Raw genomic sequence first — 26,321 nt, forward strand, 5'->3', positions numbered from 1 at the left:
AAAAAGTTGATGATCAAATATGGGAACTTTCTACATACAAATCGATTTTTGAATAAATCGAGGACATATTTAGACAACTTGTAACAATGGAAGACTTGCACTAGAAAATGAAGAAATAGATGTTTGAAGGATACAACAAAAAGAAAAAGTTGATCATCAAAATCACACAACAAAATATCACATGTGGGAACTGTCTACATACAAATCGATTTTTGAATAAATCAAGAACGTATTTAGACAACTTGTAACAATGTAAGACTTGCAATAGAAAACGATGAAATAGAAGTTTGAAGGATACAACAAAAAGAAAAAGTTGAAACAATTTAGAGGCTATAGGATTTGGAAGAAGAGAAAAAGAAAAAGAAATTTAGTTGGAGTCAAATATTTTAAGTTTTAAACCTGACTAAGAGTTAGACCAACAAACATCTTAGTTTGTGGTTGTGATTAAGGGGAAGAATTGGAAAAACTAATTCTGACCACCTGGTAGGTTTTACACATGTCCATCCATCCAAGTGTCATAGTGATTTAGAATTTTAGTCAAATTCAATTGAGTTCAAGTTCAAACATTTAAAATTGATATCTTCTATATAATTTCTTTAACTGATTTTCAATATGTGGAAGAGCATCTATGTTCTACATAGATGCTCTTCTAATTTTTGTTTAAATTTTAACTCTTATACATTAAAAAGACAATTTTTGGATGAAGATTAATTAGGTTGTATGGGATCCAAAAGTTGACTTAGAGAGAAATCAACCAGAAATAAAAATTAGAATTAAGTTAACTTAAGCTAAATTAAATCATTATTAATCCAATAACTCCAAATTAATCTCAATTTAACGAAAAATCTAATTGCGAAAAATATATAGAAAGAAGAGAAATACAACCTTTTATAAAAGAGATAGTCCACTGGGTTAAAATTATGCAAGTCTTAAGACAAAGAACCTGTTATACAACGACCAAACGTAGGACAGGCATAGTGCGTTTAGTGGTGTGCCGAGAATGATAGGTGGCACACAAAAACCTCTATTTTTGGTGAATTGTCCGGTTCAATTGTTCAAACACCCAGATCAGTCTTCCTATTTTAAAACACTGTAAACCCTTCCTTCGTTGAAGTTGTGAATTTGGAGAATGCAACTGTTCATTTCCCAGCCAATTTCTGCGAAAAAAATTTCCCTTGGTAGACATGCTATCCCATGGGTAGAACATCTTTGTCTTGGAAGCGTTGTGCAATTTTTCTGAAGACCTGCGAAAGAATAACAGCAACTGCTGCATCGGTTAAAATCCCAATATCACGAATTTCTTTTACTTCTCAAGCGGCAAGTCTGAACTTGCTAGTCGCCTGTGAAGTCGTTATATAACCGTAGTGTGTTTTCTAAATAACAAACAAAAGTCATACGAAGCTCCAAGCTCCAGGAATGATTGATACAATTCACTTATTGTGTTATTCATGCGTGGCTAGATAAAGTTTTATACCTGTGCAGAGCACAAATGGCGGGATTGACCTGTCCAGACACGTCACAAACCAAACACTACCTTCAAAATTTCAAATAATCAGGAGCATAACGGGATAAATTTCCATTAGCACTAAATTGGCACTAGGACTTCCCGGAGCTCTCTTCAATCCAAATAATAACAGTGTAGGGGAAATATAACTCCTGTGTCATGCACACCTTTATCTTGACACGAAAACAACTTCTCGACCATTGCAAGGCAACGAAGTCCATGACCCAGAAGTTGAATCCTCCCCGACATGGCCCCTTGATTGGACTGAAAAGACGCCCCGGTTCACCTATGGCTTCTTCCAATACAAAGAAACGAAAAATGTCAACGAATGCTCACAAGCTATCCGATAAAATAATACTTAGAAAGCCAAGGCTGAATAACTGAATCCAATGTCCAACAATTTTTTCACAGGGCGAGCAGGGTGTGAACTCTGGATTTTTAGTTCTAATATTACTAGTGGGAATCACTATTACCATGACACTAAAATCTATTGATATACGATATACAAAAGCATCACAAAGTTAATTGATCTTAAAAAACAGTTAAGTACATATAAGTTAAAGATAGTTTATGGGACAGATTGCTTCTTCATTTGACTTTTTTTCTGTGAAGCTTCAAAATAAATGCTCACAGCTTCATTATCTCAAGAGATGGTTGTCATCATATCTGCATAACTTTCCTTCTTGTAGTTGAAAGCCTCACATTCTAAAATGAAATATTTTTCTGTTTACACTTTACTAACGCCTGAGCAAAAAAATCATGTGAATAACAGAAAAAAAAACAATAAGAGGCCATGTAAACCTACTTAAGACTTACACCAACAGACATCTCAGTTTAAGTTTTTGTAGTTGTGATTAAGAGAGCATTGGAAAAACTAATTCCAACCACCTGGTAGGTGTCCATCCAAATATCATAGTAATTTAGAATTTTAATAGAGTTCAATGGAAATGTCATAGTAATTTAGAATTTTAATAGAGTTCAATTCAGTTCTGACATTTAAAATTGATATCTGCTATATAATTTCTTTTTAACTAATTTTGAATATTGAGAAAATCATCTATGCTCCATTTTTTTCATTTCTTAACCATTATAATTTGAACAATAAAACATAGTTTTTATTTAAATTTTAACTCATATATCTTGAAAAGACCATTTTTGGATGAAGATTGATTAGCTTGTATGAGATCCAGAAGTTGACTTAGAGAGAAATCAACCAGAAATAAAAATTAGATATTAAAATTAGAATTAACTTAACTCAAGCTAAATTAAATCATAACTAATCCAATCGCTCCAACTTAATCTCAACTTAACTAAAAATCTAATTGCGAAAAATATATAGAAAGAAGAGAAAGACAACCTTTTATAAAAGAGATAGTCCACTCGGTTAAAATTATGCAGGTCTTAAGACCAAGAACCTGTTATACAACGACGAAACGTAGGACAGGCATAGTGCATTTAGTGGTGTGCCGAGAATGATAGGTGGCACACAAAAACCTCTATTTTTGGTGGATTGTCTGGTTCAATTGTTCAAACACCCATATTAGTCTTCTATTTTAAAACGCTGTAAACCCTTCTTTCGTTGAGGTCGTGATTTTGGAGAATGCAACTGCTCATTTCCCAACCAATTTCTGCGAAATTTCTTTCCCTTGCTAGACATGCTATCCCATGGGTACAACATCTTTGTCTTTGAAGCGTTGTGCAAATTTTCTGAAGACCTGCGAAAGAATAACAACATCTGCTGCATCGGTTAAAATCCCAATATCACGAATTTATTTTACTTCTCAAGCGGAAAGTCTGAACTTGCTAGTCACATGTGAAGCCGTTATATAACCGTACTAGTGTGCTTTCTAAATAACAAACAAAAGTCATACGAAGCTCCAGGAAAGATTGATACAATTCACTTATTGTGTTATACATGCGTGGCTAGATAAAGATTTATACCTGTCCAGAGCACAAATGGCAGGATTGACCTGTGCAGACCCGTCACAAAGCAAACAGGACCTTCAAAATTTCAAATAATCAGGAGCATAACGAGATAAATTTCCATTAGCACTAAATTGGCACTAGGACTTCCGGAGCTCTCTTCAATCCAAATAAGAACAGCGTAAGGGAAATATAACTCCTGTGTCATGCACACCATTATCTTGCCACGAAAACAGCTTCTCGAGCATTGCAAGACAACGAAGTCCATGACCCAGCAGTTGAATCCTCCCCACACGGCCCTTCATTGGACTGAAGAGACCCCCGGTTCACCTCTTGCTTCTTCCAATACAAAGAAACCAAAATTGTTAACGAATCCTCATAAACGATCCGATAACATAAAACTTAGAAAGGCAAGGCTGAATACCTGAATCCAATGTCTAACAATCTCCTCTTAGTCGGACCCTGGTGTGATTAGAATTCGATATTTTTGGTTCTAATATTACTGGTTAGAATCACAATTCTATTATATCAAAACCTACAAATATTAGTAAACAGAGGCATCGCAAATTAACGATCCTCGAAAAACGGTTAAGCACATGTACCCAAACACATAGATAGCGATGGATTATCCAACACCCAATAACCATAACGTCGGTTATCTCTAAGCATTCTAAGCAAAAACAGCCAGGGAAATAACAGAAAACAAACAATAAACGGCCATGTACCAACATAATCGAGAAGTACAAAAGCTTCAACCAAAAACATATAACAGCTCAGTTTCCACATCACAGAATTGTTCTATAATATTGTTAGGCTATGAACAAGAATTTCAAAACATGCTGCCTGCATAAGGAAATTTAACAAACTACTACTTCAGAATATGAGGAAACAATAATAGAATATAGACGTGACTTAATTTTCTCTGGCAGCGTCTTGCCCGATTTCTCGTCCTGCGACGCGAACACTAACAAAGAGGCCAGATCTTCGTTCAATTGATAAAACAATGAGAAGCTTCAGATACTTATATAGAGAGTTTCCAAACCCATTAGCAGATTCGCTGGAGTTAACTGCACACGAGATGCACGCTAGATTGAATAAAAAATAAAGTTTGGATTCCCTGCAATGGAGATATGACGGTTCATGCCATACAACCCTAGTGCCCCTGGAGTGACAACTCATTTGCCAGTACCGTCTTGCATTAAACATATTCTGAGCCTGTAAAACCAGAATGGAAAACAACAGCCTATGGTATTGACCAAATCCAAACCTCAATCCAACCCTCTAGATTTCATAAGCATAGAACTATTAAATAAATTTCAAAAGGCAGTGGGAATCCTACGTTTATAGTTGGGACGTGTAAAATTGTTTCTAAAGTTGGTATTCGAATCTAACTGTTTCAGCCATGGTGATCGTTCTGTACTTGCTTGAATTATTTAATTCAAGGGATTTTGTCCTCTACTTTTTCGCCCGTTTTTTTATATTTCTTTGCTCAGCCTAACCATATCCCATATTTTCGATTCCAGTCCGACAAGAATTTTTTTGTAAAGAGCGATCATTTGAAAAAGAATGGGAATAATACAGAAGTCAATAAAGGCTACATTGCACATTTAGCAAATAGATGTTCGTCCACTAAGTGACAAAATGCATATGCCTACTGCCGAGGATCACTGTATAGGGTCACATATATTCCTAATACATTAATTTGATACCCACTTTATGGAACTAATAAATTTAATAATATAATCTACTTTTTATTATTTTATTAATTTTATTTCATATGAATTGATTTTGGTCAAATTTGATTGACGTAATTAGTTTTAACTAAAAATGTACAATTTTGGATCATTATAAAATTGTAAAGCATAATGGTTTACTGTATTTGGTTATTGTTAATTATAGTCGATTTTGTTTAGTTTAGTTAATAATGATTAACTTTTATTTGTTTTTAATTATTTTATTAATTTTGTTTAATTTAAATTGATTTTGGTGAAATTTGATAAACTATAATTTTTTTTGGTCGAAGATGGTTGACTTTTATCTATATTAAATCACAATGCTTTAATTTATTTAATTATCATTAAATATGTTTAATTTTGTTAATAATAGCTAACATCGATTCACTTTTGTTAATCTTGGTTGGTTATTGTACATATATGTTGATAAATATTAACTATGGTTAACATGACTGATTTTGGCTAACAATGATTGGTGTAGTTTACGCTGGTTGACTATGGTTGATAATCATTGTAGTTTATCTCTATTGAGAATAGTTGATAATGGTTGATTTGGGTTGATTATAGTGAACTTTATGCTTGATTGTGATTAACATGGTTAAGAGTGATTGATTTTCATTGATCATGGCTAAATATAGGTAAGTAGAATTAGTTGAAGTTGATTCTAGCCAATGCAACTCACCATGCGACAATTTGGTTAATTGTGGTTAAGAACGATAGACCATTCCGTAGAATTGGTTGTAGTTGATTCTAGCTAATGCAACTCACCATGGGACAATTTGGTTAACTGTGGTTAAGAACCATAGACCATTCCATATTATGGTTGCATTTTCTTGACCCTTTATCGTTCACATTTTCTAATCACAAACTATAACTCTGGTTGATATTTATAGGCTATGCTTTACTTTAATTGATTGTAGTTTCATGACGGTTAATTACAAGTGATGATTCTTGATAAGGATTGATATTATTTAGTTTTGATTAACTTTAATTTATTATTAATTATTTTAGTTGACTATGGTTTTCATTGGATAAATTTAATTAATTTTAATTTAAAATAATTAAATTTTATTAATGATTATTATTTTTTGTTTATGATAATTAACTATAATTACCTTGGTCCATATAATTGACTATGATTAATAATATGAGAAATTGTTATATTACAATGTAAAATTTCAAAGATAAAACCACAAAACACTTTTCCATCGTGTATCGTTGTAATTAAGGTTTATGATATCACAAACTTCAGTTGTATGTAACGTTGTGAGATTTAGACTATTACTTTAAAACATTATGTTTGAAGTTAACAATATGGTTGATTAGATAATAATATTAGATAGTGCAACATTTCAAAATAATACTTTAAGAGGTTGATTTCAATGTTATAATATGGTATTCCAAAAATCATTCATGAAATTCACTTAAATGTTATATGGGATCATAATTTTTTTAAACAAATGATACGGTGGACTACAATTTTATGTTATAATGCGACATTTCAGGATTGACAGTTTAAGAGATTATGGTTAGAAATGATAATATGGCTTATTTTAACACTTCAATAAAAATAATCTAATAGGTATATAAAGTGTGGTTGTCATTACGATTCGTCATATTTTCCACCACGAATAATATTCTTGAGTTCACTGTTTTGTTATTTTGAAATATTCTCGAAGTAATAATTTAAGAGGCTTACAATGTTGCATAATGTTTTAAAGGGTTATATACGAATAAAACAATTGTAGTTTAAAAGATTTATGACATAGCTTGATGCTTCAAAAAGGTTATGTTTAAGGTCACTAGCATTGTTTATTTCAATGTGATTATAAAACTTAAAGAGTATTATTAGTCCTTGCCTGGGATTCTTAGCGATCGATTGTGCGTTGACCGCGTACTAATCTCTTGTTTGACCCAAAAATATCGCTGTGCATCACAACTTTAACCAAAGTTTTCATAGTAGAAAATAATATAAAATTTATTATGTAATTTTGGATTGGACAACAAAGTTGGGGGTCTTATTGCGGGCTTCGCAGCTTTCAAGACATTATGTTCAGCGTAAAAATAAGATATCCAAAGTTTTCGGAGATGAAAAGTTTTTGTTATCCAAAGTTTCCTCATATTGTCGAGCTGAACATTTTATCAAAAGCACAACTTAGTTTGTCCTAAGTTTTTGGTACCTGTTCTCCATGTCCTGCATGCAGTGTCGTGCATCCTGCAAGTGCCAGCTGTTTGCATATGCAGAGGCGTCCACGGTGGTCTACAAATGCCTTGTCCGGAGTCCGGAGTAAGTTCAGAGCAGAGAGTGTCGAGCAGCTAATTCTCCGGAGTAACAGCAACCCAAGGAGCAAGTAGAAATGCAGAAAATTTATCTCTGGCTACAGTCCCATTTACATATGCATCGAATGCAACCGCAGAGCTAGTAATGGAAAGAATTTTATCACAATCTGTAAGTTTCTCTTGATCTTTTGTACTGTTGCTTATGGTCTGTACATTAAGCTTTGTTTTTCTTCAACGTTTGTATAACTCTGGTGCAAGATCCATCATTGTCCTTGTAATTTAGATTGTTTTTAGTCAAAGAATGAGTATTTGGTAAGAGCATTTATTTACGCTCAGTCAGCGGAAATAGAAACCCCTCTATGTCAAACAAACTAATCAGTTTAATACCAGACTACAAGCCAATACTCTTAGCAAATGCTAGCTTCAAGCAGTAATGTGGATCTAGGCAGGTTGCTTCTGTTTTTCTGTGGCAATCGGATTTGTCTATTCATTAGCACAGCCAGATGTTTCGGATGTTTGCTTGTTTGATGCATAACGAACTGTATAAGCTCCTTCTGATGTAATGTTTTAGCGATTCTCGATATACACAATTTATCAATCGAAAATGTTAAGGTATATATGTAGTGAAACTACCTGGTAAGGTATGCTGTCTGTTGGTGGTCTAATGTTTATTGTTGTGTCAAACGAGGTTCTGATAGAATGCTCCATGTGGTGGTTGCATTACGGAGTGATTGGTATAGATTATAAATATTGGCAGTTGTAGATTGAAATTGCTTTCGATTGAATGAAAATTATTAGAACTACGACCTTTTTGGTTTCCACCCACTAATCCTGTTACTTAGCTGTGGAATCTGAACCATTAATTGTCTTTTTATTCACACAAGTGTATTCTAGACCCTTTTTCCTTAAAACCTGAAGATAAATAAGTAATTTAGCCATTGTTGGTATTCCGTGCTGGTTCTGTCAAAAAAATTAAGGCAATGTCTCGAAACTATAATGAGGACAAAATAACACTATAATGGCCACAGGGTGCCAAGCATGTATGCTAATTACTGCTCAAGTAACTGTTCCGTGTCAGCAGGCACTTGTTGCATTATCTGTCTATCCTGCCACTTCCGCAGCGCAACACCCCTGTAGAGTGCACGGATATCTGCAGTCTTTCTCAAAGCTCTTTACTGCTTGCATAAGGTTATACTGTCTTTAAGGGGTTTTTCATTATTTCTGACATAACATGTGTCTTTATTCTTTTTAGAGGATATAATAGTGTAAATCAGAAGATGCAAGGGCATCTTCACACCCTTAAGAATAAGTGGGAAAGTTGAATAGAAATATATAATTTATTTGAATGATGGTAAAAAATCATAAAAGGGAGTAACATATTTACAGTTGTGTGGGGATAGTAATTTGGATCCAAGTAGGCTTCCATTGTATCCTTACTTTGCAGTCAGATTTCTTGTATTTGATGGGCTTAATGACATTTTCTGTGGATTAATTTGTCTGACTGATATGTACCTTGCATGCTTCAGCTGCTTTGATGTTTGAAATGATATCAATGTAGATTTAGGGTTAAATTGACTTTAAATACAACTAACCTTACAAGTCTGATCTACATTTTTACTCGACTATGGAGTTTGAAGTATTAATTGTTGCCTTTATTTTTGCGTTTAGATTCCAGAGATCCTTTCTAGGTTTCTGTCAGAGCCTTTGATGTCAAGATTGTCATTATCTTTTGTATAGCTGTTTGTTGGAATCTCATGAATTAATTTCCTTCACAGGAACAATGCCATCTGACATCAAGAAAGAGTCTGCATAGCAGTGGTCCACTGAGTATCCGAAGTGCTGGCTCATTTAATGGGAGTCCTCCAGTTTCACCAAGGGGATCTGATGATTTCAAGGTATGTTATTTTACAATGTTTTCTGGAGCAGATCATGAAACCTAATAAATCATGTTTCTTGAATGTATTCAACAATGAGTTTATCACCTCTGTGTTGCCACACCTAGACAACAATTGTGCAAGAGAATTTTAGATATGTTATGTGGTTGACATTATCTTCTTCAAGCCTGGTTTACTGCAACAAGCTTTCAATTCTGATGTGTAGGTTTAGGTTCGTTATATGGTTCTTTGTTTCAATTTTTGTATTCTGCTACTGGGTACAGTTATGGTATTTACATTCAGCTTCCTTTACAATCGTTCTGGTTCTTATACATTTGAATGAAAAGTATAATAAATTTACAACGGAGAGCCTTACCTCTATCATTGCTTCAATCTTGGAACGCATTGGTGTTTTCATCCGTGCACAATGAAGATATTTTACCCTTTTTATGAATGTTTGATCTCTTTATAAAAATAGCTGGAAGATAAAAATATAAGCTTTTGATTCAAAGACTAGCAGGCGTTAGATATTCGACATTCCAATGAAAGCCATGAAGGTTCTGCGTGTTGAATGGAGTAGCTGTTATCCACCACAATAGGTCAACTTTGCCATTAAACATAAGAACAACTTTGCTATTGGGATTCTTGAATGTCTTAATATTATTTTCACTATATGGGTCACATTCCAGCTTCATTCTGGGAGTTTAAAATTTATATAAAATTTCTTTGAAACAACTAATGTCAAGAATTTTTATCTGGAGTGGCGGAGGGATTATTACAGCCCCCTTCTCTTTTTCCAGTCATGCCACCTGTTGGGTAGCTCATCTAGAGAGTGCTATGGTACTAGGATACCTAGTGTTTGCTTGAAGACTCTAACCCTGCAAATTTTAATTTATTGGCAGTTCTGTAAGACTGTCAACTCAACAAAAACACATTTTGGGGGAAAAACAGTAGGACGGTGGCTAAAAGATATAAAAGAGAAGAAAAAAGAAGAGACCCGGGTTCATAATGCACAAGTTCATGCTGCTATTTCAGTTGCTGGTGTAGCTTCTGCGGTTGCTGCAGTTGCAGCAGCAACTGCTACATCTTCTGGTAGTGGTGAGAGTAGTCAATCAAAGTATTGAGTAATAGGCCTAAACTACAAGGAAATATTATAACAATAAAATCACATTCGTATGTTAGTTTTTTTATTATCATAAAACCATCTATTTTTATGTCTTTCATTATGAACATCCAGTTCAACATCTTATATCATGTATTCCAGAATGAACGAGTTATGAATAACAAGTTCAACGTCTTATATCATGTATTTCAGAATGAACAAATTATGAATAACAACTTCAGTGTCTTATATCATGTATTTGAGAATGAACAATTAATTCAGTAATTACATTGTGTATTTCATAATGACCAACAAAGTCCAATGTCTTATATAGTGTATTGTATTTTAGAATGAACAATTAATTCAATAACTATATTGGATTTCCCATTCATGGTTATACCACCACTGCTTTGCCAACAATAAACAAGACATATTTATTAAAAAATAAAAAAAATTACTTCCCTTACCATTTCAGCATTGTACTCTGACCAATACAATTCGTTTAAAAACAAATCTGCAAAAATAATTTGAAAACAATTTCGACCGACATCTTTTTATTACAAAATAAAAAATTACTCTTACGATTTCAGTATTGTACTATGAATAATACAAATCATTTAAAAATAATTTCGAAAAAATTTCGGCGGGTATGCCATCTGCAACGTAGACCTTCTGGCAGACCCCGACAGGGACTACCGGCTGCATGCAGCACTTGTTGACAATATAATTCATAAATTTGATAATATTATTGAATATAATGCTATTTAATGTTGCAAAATTTATTTGTAATGGGTAGTTGGTTTATTTTAATGTTATATTAAAATTGCGATATTTTTATATATTGGAAATGTGTTTTTATTGATGTTATAGGAAGTGCACGTGTTTTTAGTAACATACAAAGGAAACTTAGTAAGTTATTGATTGTAATGTCATAAATGTTAAGTGAGTAAAATAAGGAGGAATGACATCAAGGAGATCAAGGTGGTTCGAGGTCGTTAAGTGTCGTTAGTGTTTACCCACTTTCAGTTAAAAACAAAGCTATTCAGAAGGTGTCAAAAATAAAAGGGATTATGAAGGTGAGAAAGGAAAATGTGGGAAAAACCCAAAATTTTAGAAGCATGAATCGAAATTTGATTCAACGAAAATTAAGATAATCTAGATATTTAGGCATCTAGGTGTACAAAAAAAATTTACTCATTAAATTAACGTTGACTCAGGATTAAAATTCGAGAAAGAAAATCTATATGATACCCTAGGACGCCATTTATTTCCATATTTTGCATGGCATTTTGTTCTCTCAAATGATTTGGATTCTGAATTCCTGCCATGGCTAGCAAGCATACAAGTCGTGCCAACACAAGTTCCAAAATGATAAAACGAAATTGGAAGTGTTGTGGACAAAAGTTGGTAGAATTGATTATGTGGTGACCTACGGTTGTAACAAATGGAACTCATTTTTGGCCCTTTCGATGGCCAGCTGGACAACTTGTGGATAACACATGGTAGCAATAAATCATGATATGTGGTAGTAATGTGACTTGGAAAATGATGCGGTAGGCTTACTTGAATTCTAGATTCAACTTGGAAATATAGATATTGAGATATTCAAGTGAATTCAAAGGGTATCTTCATTAAAATACCTTGATTCTGGATTTATTGAAGTACTTTGTTTATATTGTAGTAAGAGCACATGGTGCCAGGTGCCTAGTGCTTTAGATCAAAAATTTAAGGGGTCATGAAAACACAGTGATAAAAAATCTAGGTAATATAGATATTGGAGGTTCTTCTCAATAATACACACAAAAATAAACAATTCCATGCAATTTGGATATTACGTGTAAAACAAATTGTATTCGGGTAATCCGCCTAATATTCCATGCAAGGAAAGTCTAGATAACATAGATATCTAGCCCTTCTAATATTTTTTTATTTGGGGCACCAATGTTGGTAAAGCATGTTGTCTCAATCCATGATTTTCATATACTCATGATTTTATCCCTAGAAGAGCTCCAAGGTTTTTTTGACAGCCTCGATGAAGTTATTTTCATCTTTGTTGTCTTTAATCAATCCATTTCCTAAAAATAACTTAATCTGCAATTTATAAGTGTGGATATGGAAAGATACATCGATAATATCTAACATAGAGAAGAAAAAACAAGAAGTCTAAAATTTGTTGGGCCAAGTGTGAATAAATATAAGCATGAAGTCTAAAGAAGGTGTGTAGCCTGTGGAGGGAACCTATCCAAAATAGAGTGACAAAGTGTGCAATGAAGTCTATGGTATGCAAAGAAGATTTAAGCCTTAGTTTTGTTTGAAGTATGAAATAATGCTATCATAGGTGATTAGTATGAGGAATGAACATGGTTAAATAAAAGACTCTTACCTGAGGTGCATAGAAAAGGGCTAAGTGTTGAAGTGAAAAATGAGTGTTTTGGAAAGTGAGAGGAGAAATGTTTAATCTATTCAACATATATGTCCTATGATAAACAAAGTGCACTAATAGGCTATAAAGTATAGAGAAGAGAACAATGTTTAGTGTTGTGAAGATCAGAGTTAGTGTTGTATGAAAAATTACGAAGAAAATAGCAGAACATGACTTAGAATCATTTGAGATCATAAGTAAATCAAGCGATTGGTGTAAGATCCCCCCTTCAACCTCTTCTTATGTAAAATGAGATTATAATTTTACTACTAGCATGGAGAGCCATGTTTGGATGATGCATGCACTAATATTTTAAATTTGTTATTTAATTAATTAACTACTAACTAAAAGAATTACGACCTTACGCATCCATTTCCTAAGGGAAACTCACTTGTTTGCTTTCCTTGAATGCCATGAACCCAACGTGAGTTGAATAACTAGTTTCACTTGCAATCTATAAAAGAAAAGCAAGAAAGCAAGGAATAATCAAGGTAGCACAAGAGAAGTTTGCACAACAACAAGCTAGGGCAAATAATAACTATGTATTTATAGGTAACAATGTACTTGCGTGATTTAACATGTAGGGATTTGATGCATGATCTATGATTTGGTTTATTGTTTATGTTTATTGTCATTGGAATGTGATTTTCTTAGATTGACAATCATGTACAACCTTGCCTATTCCATTTCCTAGATAACCATGATGTAGTGGGTTCCCTGTTTTGGTTAAGCTTTCAATTTCTAGTAGATTTTGTATCTTGGTAGATGTTGTCTTAGGAAAATTCCCAAGGGTTGAGGGTGGAGATGGTTTTCTCCTCGAAATATTGAAAAGTGGGTGGAGACAAGAAAATTCCTCTAGGTATGGTGAAGAAAGTTTTATGCATCCAATCTTATTTGGTCTTGTTGATTTTTGGACCTGTTAAGGTGAAATCACTGTGGTTAAGGGTTGAGGTGGTTTGGCCTCTAGAATGCCTGATTTATATTTTTTGGCTTGTGCCATGTGATCCCACATTCATGCTTGAAATATGGCATGGGGGTGATTGGTTGAAAGAGATATTTGATTCAACCAAATTTATGTTAAGGTGGTACGTGGAAGTCCCTAAGTTGCTTTGCTTTATGCATATGTTATTATGTGTAATTATTTTTGAGATTAATGAGAACATGTATTGGTTATTTTGTTGACTTTATGACTAGTTTTTCATGGCTTCATCTAGTAAAATGTTGGTTATAGGCATGGTTGAATAATGTTCTCTTGTTATGCATATTGTCAATGATTTGATAAGTTATTGAATGGTTATATGAATGTATGATATAAGAAGTGTTGTTGTAACTAGCTTGAGATGGTAGTAAGCCTCCTTGATGAATCTCTAATGAAATTAATGATACAATGAACATATATGCATTCATGATATGCAGCTACTCTATTTATCATATGGCTGTATATAAGTTTATCATGTGTTTTTCATGTTTGGGAAAAATATGATCCTAAGTATAGGTTATGTGTAGTTGTGATTATCTTAGACTTTATTTTGGAAAGTTCTGGTTAGTCTTGGGCAGTGGATTGTAGGCTAGCCTTGAAATTATGGCACTAAATCCATGGTTGTAGGCACAAAACTCAGGATTTTTAGTTGAAGCTACACAGAGGAAGGCTTGTGAGTGCCTATGGAGCATTGTGGCCGCATGAACCGCTGAGAATGTGTGTAGATGGGTTGTAAGCTTGGGAAAAATAGTGTTCCATATTAGCAAAAGATCATCAGTGGATGTTGTCTGACATCTAGGTGATCAAGTTCCCCTCAGAGGTTGTAGTAATTTTCAAAATGGTAGACCCCACTTCCATAAATGGAACTTCATTGTTGGGTCATGCATAGTAAATATTGTCTCATGTTTACCCTAGTGAGCTTTTAAAGGCAGTTAAATGTGGGGTGGGGTGACAGAGTGGTATCAAAGCAAGGTTGCAACACTTGACCTGGGGGTAAATGTAAATTCTTATGCTTGCATGTTAGTTGTTTATATGTTTTCCAAGCATGCGTGCTAGCCACTTATTGATATCGCTATTATATCATGCTTATGATATGTTTTAACTTGCTAATATGGATTGCCCTATGCATATACAATAACCTCACCAATAGTAATTTGATGTATGCCTTTTATTATTCTTCTATTTAGATAAAAATGGTTTATTGGAGGAAATAGAAGGCCGAATGATGAAGAGAAGAATATTTGTGTACAGTTCATATAACTCCTCCTACAAACTAGAAGAGACATTGGTGGGGTGGTAAAGATCAGCTGAGCAATAGGGAGAGGTACACTCTGTTAATCTAGCATATGCATTGGGAAGCTTGAAGGTAGATATTGTAAGTTGCAAGGAAGATAATGAGAAATTGATTAAGCCATAGGAAAGGCTTGTGAAAGCTCAAGAGAAGCAAGATTAGGTTAACGCAGTCATCGTCCTGAGTCTTTTAGATTTGTAGAAGTATAAATAGCTAGGAATCATTCATTGACATACATAGGAGGAAGAGTATAATGGTGCATATGGAAGCGAGTCTCAAAAAAGGTACAACTTGGAAAGATATGATACAATGAAGAGCGGAAGACTCTTGGATACCCCTGAGAGGAGGGACAATACTCATGGATTTTATTCTAGTCCTGCATTTGGGAGACATCATCACCATCACCGCGAACATCCTTATAGGACTATTGAGAGGGGGTACATGCTAGACGGTTTTTAGAAATACAAGCCTCCTAATTTTTATGGTGAGTTAACTAAATCAACAGATGTAGAAGCATGGCTTCTTGGGATAAGGAATTCTTTAGACTTCACGATTACTGTAAGAACATGAAAGCCAAGATATCTAACTTTACTATCAAAGGAAGAGAAAATATATGTTGGGAAGATGTTATGCATGTCAGAGGTATCAAAGAAGAGGAGCTGAGATGGGAAGAATTTGATGGGCTCTTTAGGAAGAAGAACTTGCCTGAGAGGTATTATGTTGGAAAAGCTAAGGAGTTCTATGAGCTCAAGATAGATTTTGTGGTAGATCAAGAGTATACAACCAAATTTCTAGAGCTCTTGAGGTATGTTCCCTATCTCAAGGATGAGAAATCAAGGATCTAAAGATTCATCAATAAATTTCTATTGTCATTCGAATATCAGATAGAGTTTGATGAGCTTTGATCTCTAGAGGGAGCAACCAGGAAGTTGAAGCAATGTTATGAGTAGTCAAAGCATAAGCCTGAGTTCAAGCCTGACTGAAAGGTTAATCAAAAGACTAAAGAAAATTGACCTAAGAAGTGAGGAAGATCTCAATATGCAGGTTAAAAATAAAATGTAGCTCCACATATGAAGTTTAATGCTACCGAGAAAGGACATGGGTCTCTTCTTGGAGAGCAGAATAATAGAGGCAGTGGCAAAGAACCTTTGAAGTGTTGGAATTATGGTGGAGACTATCATACGAGGGATTTTCCATCGTATCAGGGTAGCAGGACTAAGATCTATAGTACTAAGGAGGCACAGACAATTGGGGATGTAGGTTAGAGCTTTCCTTGTATCTTTTCAATAGTGGATAATAGGAAGGAAGATCGTTAGGCATCCATTATTGAGATGAAAGGTAATCTTCGTAACCATGTTGTTTCTATTTCTATTAACCCTGGATCAAACTATAGCTATACTAGTCTGGACCTAAGGGATTAGTTACAATTAAATAAGGAAGTGCATGAAAAATATTAGTTGGCGCAGTTGGCTATAAGGATGAAGAGAGCTATAAGGATGAAGAGAAGAGTTGACCATTGGGTGAAGTCTTATGAATTTGAGGTTAACATGCCTACGATAGAACACCTAAATGTAATTTATTTGGGTTCATATAACATGATTTTGGGCATGGAATGATTGTTTATTCATATGAACAAGGTAGATTGCTATTATAATGCCATTGATAGCCTAGATGATGATTCAGGAAAGAGATTCTTGTAGGGAAATAAGAAGTCTACCTCAATGAGGGTGGTTACAACTATGAAGGCGAAGCACAAACGCAAGAAAGGATGTGCATTTTTTGTGGTTCATATTTCTAGTGATAAAGGGAAGGAGGATGAGTATGAGGAAGTCCTCATGAAGTATCCTATATTTAAAATGTTTTATAATGTATTTTCTATAGAGATTCTAGAGTTGTATCCTCATAGACAAGTGGATTTCTCTATTTAGTTGGTACAAGGATCAACACCAACATCTAAGACACTTTGTAGGATGAGGATGCCTAAGTTGGTGTAACTGAAGTTGTAGATTAAGAGATGTTTGATCACAGGGGCTTCACTACGGAGCAATACCATACCACATGCATTCATATTGGAGGATATATATTTAGGAAAAAATGACATAATATATTGAGCATATAATACGAGGTAAAGGGTTTTTATATTGGAAGGTATAAAAAATGAAGCTCAAAGTTAGTGAAAAATATAAAGGGGTATAAAAAATGTTAATGAAAAATGAATACTTACAATATCTAGTGAAAGTAGGGGATTTTTAAATTAGGAAGGTGTATTGGGTTTGTATTGGTAGGGGGTTAAATAATGTGATATTTAGAGGTATTTTCCAATATGTACTCAAATTGAGGTTATTGTTTAGTATGCCATGAAAACTCATGCTATGCCATACGTTCAACGAGTGAATCCCCCCATGTGCTTGAAAAGGGATACATAAGGCCAAGTCTATCACCTTTGGGTGCACTAGTGTTGTTTGTAAAGAAGACGGATGGTACTCACAGATCCTACATTGATTACATACAACTAACCGAATCGACTATAAGCAAATAGGTACCCATTTCTTTAGAAACATGATTTGTTTGATCAGTCAAAGTGAGAAATAGTATTTTCTAGGATCTGTTTGAGATAAGGATATCATTAGGTTCACATGAAATAATAAGTCATATACCATACAACGTTTCGTACAAGGAATGGGAGCTATGAGTTTGTGGTGGTTCCTTTTGGTCTTGCCAATGCTCCAACCATCATCATGTGTTTGATGAAAATTGTGCTGTGCCCTTACCTGCATAATTTTTTGATAATAGTTTTTGATCACATACTCATCTTGTAGTGGCTACAACCGCCCTCCGAACATTTTCGTACGCTTCAATTTTGGAGCCTACGTTTTGTCTATATGAATCAATCTTTCATTATCATCAAGTTTTCCTCACGATTGTCTAATGTTGTAATCACTCATTCAACCCTTGTGTCATTTATTAATTGAGTCCTTTCAGCAGCAATTGCATAAATTTTAGATACAAGTAACCTCATTTTCAAACACAAGCTAACTTGTGTCTTGATCTAGTAGTTACTTCTAGTATTTCCTTTTGGAACTACACAATCCTCTGTCACTGGAGATTATCCAACTCCTTATGGAATTGAGTTTTGAAATCCTATGAGAAAAAAATAATTGGGCAATAAAACTACGCAATCCTCCTATGAGAGTCAGAACTACACAATCTAGTGAGCCAGTGAACTACACATTCCCTTGTCACTATGAATCGTATAGTCCTTTTTTCCAGTGGACTATGCGGTCTTGTAGAACAATCCAATTGCATGTCCCTAGAAAATAGGAAGTGTGGATTCCTCTTTGATCATGTGGCATAAGTTTCTATTTTTGGTCTAGGGACAAGTGTCGCTTTCTTCTTGATTTTAGACATGAGCGTTAGAAATGCTAACCCTAATCCCGTCGGGGTAAATATTTTTAATAGAGGCTAGTAGATTTCATTTTCACATTCAAAATTCAACCTCTATCCTTACCCACGAGTTGAAGGAGTGTCAAATTTGGTTTGTAGCTTTTTTTGGGTAAGTTTCTAAAGTGTCGCTTTTTGTTGCTTTTTTTTTCGCTTTCGTCACTTTTGTGATTGCAAGCACCACTTTTCCTATTTCTTCTTGTAGTTATTATAATTTTTAATATTATTACGTTGTACAAGTGTTGTTTCAATTTTTCATTTCACTTTTACAAGTGTCGCATCCCTCCCATGTCCTTTGTCCTACCAGTAGTTACAACTTCTTGGTCATTTTGTCCATGCATCTTCTTCGATTTGCATGATCCATTTTAGTGATTGATAGTGACTCATCTAACAAATTGTAAGGTTGATCTACACTTGTGTTTCCATTATCTCTAAATTTGGATCTCTCATATATCCTTGGCTGAACTACAACAGAATTAGGGCTTGTTGGCTTCTCTAACTCTGCATTGTGCAATCTTAAGTAGCAACCCCCCTCCTTTCCAACAGGATCTATGAAATGAAAAATTACTCATCTCCTCATGATGTGCATTACATAATCCCAACCATCAGTGGTCTAGCCTAGCCACTAATACTCATAATGGACAATCCTCTTCCTCTACCAACTGAGAATGCGCATTGTGTAGTTCCAAGCCTCAATCTGTCCCTCTGTTAATCAGGACTGCGCAATCCCTTCTCTCGGTATGCATTGTGCAATTTGAGAGTGTAACCTACCCTAAATGTATCCCAGTATTGCATAATATATTTCCTCATTCATTGTTTTGTTGCTTTAATGTTGATAGTTGAATTGATATGTTAGAGCTAACTTGTTATTTCCATGAGTTCACCTCTTGCTACTGGTACTGAATTTCTTGGACATGTTTTTCTCTCATCAGTGAATAACATCATGCCTCCCAAAATATCAGAATAAAAGGAGGCTACATAAAGTAGTGCAAATTAAGTTGTTGAAAGTCCTTCAATATCAGTTCCTATTTTATCTGATACATAATTGTACATTGAGAAGGAATTTGATATCACTTGGCATACTATCAAGGATGCATTCACTGCTACAAAATTTAAAGCATATTGGGAGGATATACAAGTTTACGTCAACATCTAACAGTCAAGGTTTCATAGGGTATTTTGTAGATTCCCGGACATACCATGTCTAGATGTTATTAGATGGGTTTTGCAAGGCTTAGATGCCAAGATTGTGTTTCTAAACAATGCTAGTGGGAAGAAACTTTCTTCCTACCAACCATATGACATCCACTTCATCTACAACTTTCTTAAGCCTGAAAAACACAAGGAATCTCATTTCTATGCAACAACAGGATACTTAAACACCAAGGAAGTGGTCAATATATGGGTAAAGGAATGAACAAAGCTCCACTAGACACCAAATAATACTTTCAAGACCAAATCATTTCGAAATGTGTTTTAGTACTTGATAGTGTTAAGCTGTCGCGTTTATGGAATCAAGAACACTGAATCTTCCCCAAAAGATGGGCTTACATGCTATATGTTATGATGTCGAGTTTATAGAATCAAGAATATTGAATCCTTCCCCAAATGATGGGATTACATGTTTTATCATATTTTCTTAGAAGGGAATATATTTAATTGGTTTGTTCTTGTGCCTCAAGAACTAAAGATCAACATGAACAAGGAAAAAAAGCCACCAAAAAAGTAAGTAACAATAGTTCTACATGTCTTCCTACCTATTGGATGGGATACATTCTCATAGTGATTTCCCTGAAATTGATTCGAAATGGACACCAAGAGAGCCTCCTATCCATATTTATTGCAAATTGTTAGGATAGTGTAGTTATAAAGGATTCTTTGAAAAATTGGTTGATCACTTCCTCAGGGTCCTATACCATATTTTATTTTAAGAAGAAGACCCTTGCATGTCCTGTAAGGTAATGAATTTAGTATCAGAAGTTGTGGATTGGTTTGCCTCCCTAGATGTCTCTTGCCAATATATGCCACAAAAAAGGCAGTCATGCAAGAGGTTTCTTACCATCTTTTCATAGGTCTAACTGCAGAGGAAGAAGAGGGAACCTTGGCCTACACTTCCCTTGTAGGTGGGATCGTATTATATTAAGAACTTGAATGCCACATAAGCTAAAGTCATAGAATTGGAAAGCGTCAATCTCAAGAAAATATATTTTCATCCGTACGATCCCATATGACTTTGAAAGAAACATTGTGCCAAGTTACACATTTTCTGTCCATATGGGACCTATGCTTGGTTGGAGGAAGAAAATATGAAGAATTACTATAATGCCTCTTGGCCACATGCACGAGGAAACTAGGCAGGTCCTTCCAACACATTTCTAGAACAAAGTGTTACCTAAGACGTAAAGAAGCTAAAAGAACACACACTAATTATTTGCAGATTTCTGTGGTGTGGTTTTTGAGATTTCAGGCTCAGATATTCCACAGTATTCATTTTTATGTTGTCTACATTTCGAGTCTAGAACAATAATAAAAATTCTATAAAATAAGTAATTATTAACCTTAAGTTGGTCGACTCTCTACTTTGACAACACTCCATTTCATATTTATAATACCCTTTCTCTTCTTTGTAGATTCAGTCCTGAGGATGAGTCTTGTTCTAGACTTGAAACATAGACAACATAAAAATGAATATTGTGGAATATCCAAGCCCAAAATCTTAAGAACACAAACTAGTTAGTATTATGTACAAGAGTAAGCTTTCCCAAAACCTAGTAGAGGTGAAAAGCCACATATTCAAGGCAAATCCAACTATTCTAAAAGTGGTTATGGCAGCAAAAAAGAATATGAAGTTGTGAGAAATAGAAAGGAAATAGGAGGAATGGAAGAGGAAGTAAGAATAAGAAAGGAAGGAACAAGAGGAAATTTAGGTGTAAGAAGAACTAAAAATAAAGGAAGGATAAGAAGCTACAATGAAGCATACATAAGAGGAAAAGCATAAACAACTTGAAGAAGAAGACAACAGAAAAGAGTAGGACCATGAGATTGTTCAAGAGATTGGGGAGAAAATATTATCCCAGGGCATGGAGATAGAAAAAGGGAGAAGAATCAAGATGTTCACCTAATTCCTAATACATAACGTATTGTCATCCAACCTTCACCTCTCCCTACATATGTGCAATCCCCAGGTGATGAAGAAGAAATATCTCCTCTAAATGAATATGTGACATGGATATTTCTAGCCTAACCTTTAATGAGTTCCATAGCATAATTCTACAAGAAATGAAGAAATATTTTCCTGATTATTTGGCACATAATGATTTCATCCACACATAAATATTGAGCATCATTGACACTCCAAGGAATCCTTAGAACATTTCGACAACTAACATAGCCTTTGCAGGAGATTCAAAAGAAGATATGGATTTCCTTATGTGAGAAAGAAATCCAAAGTAAAATAATCTCTAAGTTGCAAAGAAGCAAATAGAACAACTCCAATCGAAGAACCAGAGGATATCATGCACATATTGTTTCTTGAAAGATCTTCAAGCAGTGGTATATGGTGAGATCCACACATTGGGATACACAATGAGGAATCTTTATGAGGAGATGATCACCTTGCATAAATCAATATTTCCCTTACATGATATGTAAAAGAAATCGTAGGAAAATGTTAAAGACTTGAAAGTCATTCATGCGTCCATTACCACAATCCATGAGAGGGGAACAAGGTAGAGGAGTGCACCAACAAAATTGGTTTGAAGACAAGGAAATAAGAAGAGTTGGAAATGGCTAAGGTTAGAATGCTCATACAAGGCAACAAGAAAATAGACACCTTCATGGCCAACATTATAGCTAATTATGCACGCTTGTATAATAGTTTGGATTTCTTGGTTCAAGAACACAATATCCCCTCAGTAGGTCAATTTTCATAGATTAAAAGAAGAAACGTTTTTACGCAGGAGGTTGAGGAATACTTGGACCAGCTAAAGAATATTACTACCAAACAAGACTTGGAGCTTAATAGAAAAAACATGCATAAGTATATAGGTGGTCTTGCACATATCAATATGATTATGTTCTTATCGTAGAATGAAGTAAGAACTGGTTCTAAAACCATCTACCCATATACAATGGAAACTAGAGTTTGTTTTTAGCCTAACCTTCCTACAAAGTTTGAGGAGACAATCACACAGTACAAAGCTTGGCATCAGTATGTAACCACAAAAATACAAGTTGAAGTTGTCAAGCTAGAATTTCATCAAACCCAGGCTTAACGTATCTATTTTATCTTATTAGGCTTGTCTTATTAGGCTCTACCCATTTTTGTCCCATATGAGATTTTTCCTTGTTGAATTTGATGATAAATATGTAAGTGGAATTTCAAGAGTCAGATGTGGAATATGAAAATTCATTAGTTAGAATAAACACAAAATAATTCCAAGAGTCATGAGAAAAGCTCAAAGGTCACAAAAATATATGAAGGCTCATATCATTTCTTATAAATAATCCCTCATAGCTCAAGCAAAGGGCATGAAACCGAAGATTGAGAGCCTTGGTTTCTATAGGATAAAATAGGAGTAATATCATTCTTTGGAGAAGCAAGTGTTGACTTCATGTTTCACTATTGGGGCTAGTGTCTTACCAATTTAATTATATGCTTGGAACTTTCACTTTATAACAAGAAGCTCTTAGAATTGGCACTCCTTCATGCATATCTCATGGATGTAGTAATATTTTTAGTTATATATTTGTGATGTATTTTGTTTCATTTATGCTAATTCTAATGAGCTAATTCATTTGATTCAGTATGTATATTTTATGAATTCCAATTATTTATGTTATCATGGTCATTTTTATATTCTGAACTATTTTGTAGGTTAACTAGCAATCCTTTTGTGTATATTGTGTGTATGTTCTAAGATAGTGCCATTACATCATTTTAAGGGGCTCGCTTATTTCTCCTTGAGGTGATGGAGCCTTTCATACATTACATCTGATATCTCACAAGCTTCATACACTTTCTACCATCCAAACCATTAATATATCATCTTATGCACTGATCACATCCATGGCATATCTTTGAGACCACCAATTTGGTAACCGGCCTTATTCCAGTTGAGGCTCCTACTCCAAATGGTGTGGGGTCTAATTGGGACTTTACATTGGGGAAGCCCGCTATGCCAATTGTCATTTTCTAGCACCATCAATAAGATTTTGGCACTAGAAGGAGGGCCATATGAAAAACTAACACCGTGAAGTCTATTTTCACCTTTTCATCATAAATTGCTTCATCCCATAGAATAACCTCGACATGATTTTCAAAAGTTACAAGTGTGAAACTGCTGGTAGAGATAATTCATAACTTGCCAAATCTGAAAGTTTATGGCGATGGTGAAACAACCTTTCTTAAGCATAGGGCCTCCTCTTTCTTGATTTTTGTGAATATTATGAAATTAATTTTGAGGATGTTGCTTGTAGGTTGCTCATTCTCACATTCGAAGGATGTGTTAAACAATGGTGTTACACATTATTGACTACCTCTATTCATTCCTTCTAATAGATTGTCAAGGAGCTTCACCAAGCTTTTGATAGGTATGATATGAATGAGTTTTTAAGAAGACTGTTCATCAAAGAAAGAAATATGATGAATCCATTGAAGATTTTCATTATCACTTTATTCACTTTTCTTATGGGCTTTTAGAGGACGACATAGATTGGATTTTCATGAAAGCAAATTTTGAGTATGTTGTTCATATTTCTTTGAATGCACATAAACTTGAATCCCTTTGAAGTATCATAATAGTTCTCGGTCATCGAGCTCTAAAATTTCCAAAATACAAAACCTCTTTTTCATATGACTCTTCATCTTCTTCTGATTCTTCAAATGAAGCAGCTCTATGCACCCAAGTCAAGGATAGAGAATTCAGACATCAGTTTATTGATCTCACACCATCTTCTCCTTCCCCTCATATTCAAGATTTAAACTCAAGTTGTAACTTTGAATCTCATTTAATCAATGACATTGTTTGTTCTCGATCCACCTCCTACCCTCCTCCATCAGTCATTTCCTCTGATCTTCCTCATCTTGATTTGTCACATCAACCTATTATAGAAGTTTGTTTTGATTCTCAAGAGGTTCAAGTCCAAATTGGAGTGAATGGATATCAAGAAACTAAATATATCCTTCATAATGCCTATATTTGGGATTACGATTATGAATAAGAATTTGTTGTTAAATATTTTCTTTATATCAAACTATCATTTTGTCCCTAATCTTTCACCGACTATCCTGACATGTTCAATGAATCTATCACACCTCTCACATCCATGGATGATTTTGATTGCAGTAAGGAATGTTGGAATGTAGATTTCATATTAAAAGAAGATAAGGAAGAATTCACTCTTCACAATATATCTCGTTCCTCATCTTGAGAATATGAAGAAGTTGAGGATGTTATTTCACATTTTGAGTCAATCCCTCCCTATGATTCATTAGGTCATGAGCACCCCGTTCTCTTGAATGAAAATCAAACTCTGATCATGGTTTTCTTAAGATATTCGTTGAATCATTCAGTAATGATTCTATGTATTCAACTATCAATTATTCCAAGTCACTAGTTTTTGAAGATTTATCTTCAGATACCTTAAAACCATGTCAAAATGTTGAGACACTTGAGCCTATGTTGATGATTATGATACGAAATCGTGATTTTGATTGGTGTTCCAAGCATGATCAGGTTGATACTCTTTCATGTGGAAAATCCATGAATTGATTGCAAATGTTGAAAATGAACTTATTTTTCAATCCCAAGATCCTTCACCTATTTTTCATGATCACATTGCTGAATGGTTGGAGGAATCATCCATGGAAAGCCCTTTGCTAAGAATAATTTTTTATCTTTCTTCTTTCTTTCCAAGTTTGAAAATCAGAATGGATTCTTTGTTATGAGAGTCTATCACAATGTTTACAAAAATTATGACACTACAATATAATGTTACTCTATGCCTTCCTATCATACTTCTCTGCCCATGTTTTTTTCCTTTGTATTTTCGAGCAAGTTAAGATTTGTTTTAGTTGTCTTTTACTTTTCTTGATGATCTTTCTTGTTTCTTATTCCCTTGTTGATATAGGTCAGAAAAATCTTCGTTAGTCACATTGGAAATTTCACTTCACGTAAGCTCGACCTATCCTCTATTAAACTAAGAGTAGGTTCAATTGAGTTTAGCTTTGTGTTGATGTTGTTTTTGTTTTGTCTTTCATCTCACACTTTTATTTTAGATTTTTCGAAATAAGCCTTGTGATGAGACTCATCAATAGGTAAACTATATGGGTCACAATGCCATTCTCCAGCTTATTAAATTGTCTTTTCTCACATTTATTCACAGATTTTGTTATATTATGCATAACGTGAGGAGTTAAGATGTGTTACTATTTCATGTGTCGTATTGTGTGTTAAATGCAAGAATTTGAGCAAGTTTGAGTTGATTGGGGTGTAAGAACTCAAAGTAGACAAGAAAGAGAGATTCTAGGAGGTGGTATCCCTCCTTAACTCCTCCAATCTGTCGAAGATATCCCACTCCATCTCATCAGCGTGAGTTCACTAGTAGCCAAGCATGCCAAGTTCATTGGTAGCCGAACCAGTGCAAGTGAAGGAAGAGTTAGACCCACCCGTGCTCGAGTTAGGGAGCCAAGTATCACTATTTTCTAGGGATATGTTGGTAGCTCCATTTTTGTATAAATAAGAAAGCTATGTGACTCATTAGGATTCCAA

The 26,321-nt window shown here is 34.5% G+C and overlaps 1 protein-coding gene across 1 annotated transcript; it reads left to right on the forward strand.

Moving 5' to 3' along the window:
- The first annotated feature begins 7,499 nt into the window (after positions 1–7,499).
- LOC149178432 (VAN3-binding protein-like) lies at positions 7,500–10,438 on the forward strand. The gene is made up of 3 exons (XM_089422090.1): positions 7,500–7,609; positions 9,216–9,335; positions 10,217–10,438. The coding sequence occupies exons 1-3, from the start codon at positions 7,586–7,588 to the stop codon at positions 10,436–10,438; spliced, it is 366 nt and encodes a 121-aa protein (XP_089278216.1). The 5' UTR covers positions 7,500–7,585.
- Positions 10,439–26,321: the final 15,883 nt, after the last annotated feature.

Source organism: Pinus tabuliformis, chromosome 4_1 (assembly GCF_031772625.1).
Source record: "Pinus tabuliformis cultivar Carrire ecotype Pingquan chromosome 4_1, CPIR1, whole genome shotgun sequence".
NCBI classification, from domain to species: domain Eukaryota; kingdom Viridiplantae; phylum Streptophyta; class Pinopsida; order Pinales; family Pinaceae; genus Pinus; species Pinus tabuliformis.